General features: G+C 26.8%; 1 protein-coding gene across 1 annotated transcript; it reads left to right on the forward strand.

The window, feature by feature from the left end:
• Positions 1-462: 462 nt before the first annotated feature.
• Phum_PHUM222390 (GTP-binding protein alpha subunit, gna, putative) lies at positions 463-2,250 on the forward strand (the record flags this gene model as incomplete). The annotated part of the gene is made up of 3 exons (XM_002425809.1): positions 463-942; positions 1,377-1,427; positions 1,675-2,250. The coding sequence occupies 3 exons, from the start codon at positions 463-465 to the stop codon at positions 2,248-2,250; spliced, it is 1,107 nt and encodes a 368-aa protein (XP_002425854.1).
• Positions 2,251-3,460: the final 1,210 nt, after the last annotated feature.

The raw sequence follows: 3,460 nt of genomic DNA on the forward strand, positions 1-3,460 counted from the left end.
TGTTTCGTTTTTGATTAGTTTTATTAACTATCATCAAATTATTTATTGGTTAATGATTAATCGTGGTGGTGGTAATGGTGATGGTGATGGTGATGGTGATGGTGGTGGTGGTGGTGATGTTGGTGGTTAATTCATCGAAAGAGGTCAAATCAATTAGGCGTTTGGTTTCTTTTTTTTAAATTTTTCATAATAATTTTATCCGCGTTCGTGTCATAAAGTTATTAAAATTATTAATTTGTTTTTTTTAATAATAATAATAATATTATATTTTGTTTTGAATGAATCGGTAAAAAAAATAATAAATAAGTGAACGAAGAGAAACGATAGGATTTAAAACGAGAGAGAGAGAGAGAGAGAGAACGCACGAGTTGTTGTTGTTGTTCGTTTAATCTGCATTCTTGTATAACAAGTTGCATAGACTTAAATGAGTTTAGATGACATCATGAGGTGAGGTTTTTCAAAATGGCGACTGTGGTATGGTCGTATGGTTGTTGTCTTCGCTTTAAATTTAGTCCTGAAGAAATAGAACAAAGGTACAGAAGTTTAGAAATAGATAAAATGATAGAAAAAGACAGGCAAAAATTAAGGAGGCAAGTGAAATTATTATTATTGGGTGCTGGTGAAAGTGGAAAGTCGACTTTTTTGAAGCAGATGAGGATTATTCACGGTGTTAAATTTGAACCTGAACTATTGAAAGAATATCAACACGTGATATACAACAACATTGTTAAGGGTATGAAAGTATTGGTGGATGCGAGGGATAAATTAAATATTAAATGGAACGATCAAAATAATTTCGATTATGCTTATCATTTAATGAAAATTGATAATAATGTTTTTCTGGACAATAAGACTTTCGCTCAATTGGCATCGACAATATCTTGCCTTTGGAAAGACCAAGCTATAAAAATAGCTTTTGAAAGGAGGAGTGAATTTCAATTGGTAAGTTTCAAAAAAAAAAAAAAATCATTTAATCTTTTTATTAATTTTTAAATTTATTGTTTTTTTTTTTATATGTGTGATTGATTGTTGCCTAACGATTCATTACAAACAACAATAATGGCTGTTTTTGAGTCATTACAAAACCTAATGCCGCGATAAAGAATTTGACAGATTAATGAGAAAACAAAACAAAAAAAAACAAATTTAATAATCTATTCTTATTGTTCTCTTATATTATTTAAAATAAATTTATTTTATCATTATTATTATTTAAGAAAATTTAAATCACATTAATTAATTACTTTGTTTACTTTATCTCTATCCATATTATTATTATTATTATTTAATTAGACAATAAATTTTAAATTAATATTATGTGACATTTGTTAAATGATTTTTTGTTGTTGTTAATATTATTATTATTATTATTTCAGAGTGATTCAGTTCAGTATTTTTTGGATAACTTGGAGAGGATTGCCAGACTGGTAAGTTTTTATTAAATTATTTTTTTTTTTTATCGAAATTAAAATTAAAATCGTTATGTGTGGGTGATTACGTAAAATTTTTTTTTTTTTTCATTAATTGTTAAACCGAAAGGAAAGTTTTTTAACAAGTGTTATCGAGTTGTTTTGGTTAAGAGAAAATATTTATTAGTAGGAAAAAAAGTAATCATTGTTAAACTTAAATGAGAAAAGAAAAGGAAAAAAATATAAAATGTTATTTCATGCACAGGATTATGTTCCGACAAATCAAGATATCCTTCATGCTAGAAAAGCAACGAAAGGTATTTATGAATTTGTTATACCCATCAACAACATTCCTTTTCGTTTTGTGGATGTAGGAGGCCAAAGATCGCAGAGGCAAAAATGGTTCCAGTGTTTTGACTCGGTGACATCAATATTGTTTTTAGTATCATCATCTGAATTTGATCAGGTTTTGGTGGAGGACAGGCGCACGAATAGGTTACAAGAATCACAAAATATATTCGATACAATTGTCAATAATCAGGTTTTTAGTTCTGTTTCCATAATATTATTTTTAAACAAAACGGATTTGTTACAAAGGAAATTATCGATCAAAGAGACTGATTTTAAAAAATATTTCCCCGAATATAAAGGAGATAATCACGATCTAGTCCAAGTACAAGATTTTATATTAAAACAATTTGTATCCATAAAGAGAGATCCAAAGAAACCGTTATTTCATCACTTTACGACAGCCGTAGACACCGAAAATATTAAATATGTATTTAATGCCGTTAAAGATACCATATTACATAGAAATTTAGAGTCTCTTATGTTGCAATAAAAACTTTTTTGCTGTTCGCCCATTTTTTTTTTTTTTTATTTAGTTATTAAGTCGTAAATTATTATATCCCTCTAAGTTCCAACTTGCAGCTTTAAATTTTTTTTAGTTATTGTAATATAATTTAAAAAATATGTAATGTAATTTGTAATTTGTACTATTAGTAGAGACGTTTGTTTAGACATTTTTTTTTTTTTTTTTTTTTTTTATCAAGAGGAAATTAAGAAGGTTTTTGATTAGAGGAGCTTCTTCTTTTATTGTTCCTCTCTCTCTCTCTCTCTCTCTCTTTGAGTTGTACCAGTTGCTCCTGTATTATTTAATTCGAATGTTAAACATTCCTGTAAATGTATTTTTTCCATTTGATTTAATGCGATTATCATCCATTGAAAATCTATATGCATGCCAAAAATGAAAATCGTCTTCCCTTTGTAAAAGGACTGAAAAAACAAAAAAAAAAATTTAAATCAAATCACTTGCGTGTGGGTTTGTGCGTGTGTGCGTGCGTGCGTGCGTGTAATTACGTTTTTTTGGAAATTTTTTTTTGTCCTTCTTTAACATTACTTAAATGTGACTTTTACGTATACTTTACTTTCTCTTTTGGAAAAGAGGTTTATTGTGAGAGATTCATGTACTAAAATATGGCGGAAAATGTCGGTTAAAAGTTTAATTAATTTTGTTAATTGAAAAAAAAACAAAAAAAATTCTTCTGTGGTAAAAACTAACCGAACTGAGAAAACTGTGTGTGTGTGTGCGTGTGCGTGGAATGAAATGCAAGATTTTCAATTTAAAAAAATTTAATGAAAGGATTGTCAATTAACGTTTTCTTCCAGTGATAATAATAATAATAATAATAATAATAATGTCGTTTAATTTGAAATGAAATAATAAAAAAAATGTCAATTTTTTCTTCTCAGTGAAATTTTTCGTGATAAATTTTTTTTTTTTTTTTTAACCATAGACTGAGATATTTCTATTTTAGTTTTTATTTTTTTTACTTTTTCATTTAAAAACAAATCTTTACTTTCTGTCTTCGCTGTCCTTCGAATCAGTAATAATAATAATAATAATAATTAACTTTGAATTGAACTTGATTGAATATACACGTGGTACATGTTGTTTACTTGTCGAAAAATAAATAATAATAAAGGAAAAGGAATTAAAGAGTAATAATAATAATAATAATAATAATAATAATAATAGTTTTCGGAAGTTT

The sequence above is a fragment of the Pediculus humanus genome, genomic scaffold (assembly GCF_000006295.1).
Source record: "Pediculus humanus corporis 1103172107577 genomic scaffold, whole genome shotgun sequence".
NCBI classification, from domain to species: domain Eukaryota; kingdom Metazoa; phylum Arthropoda; class Insecta; order Psocodea; family Pediculidae; genus Pediculus; species Pediculus humanus.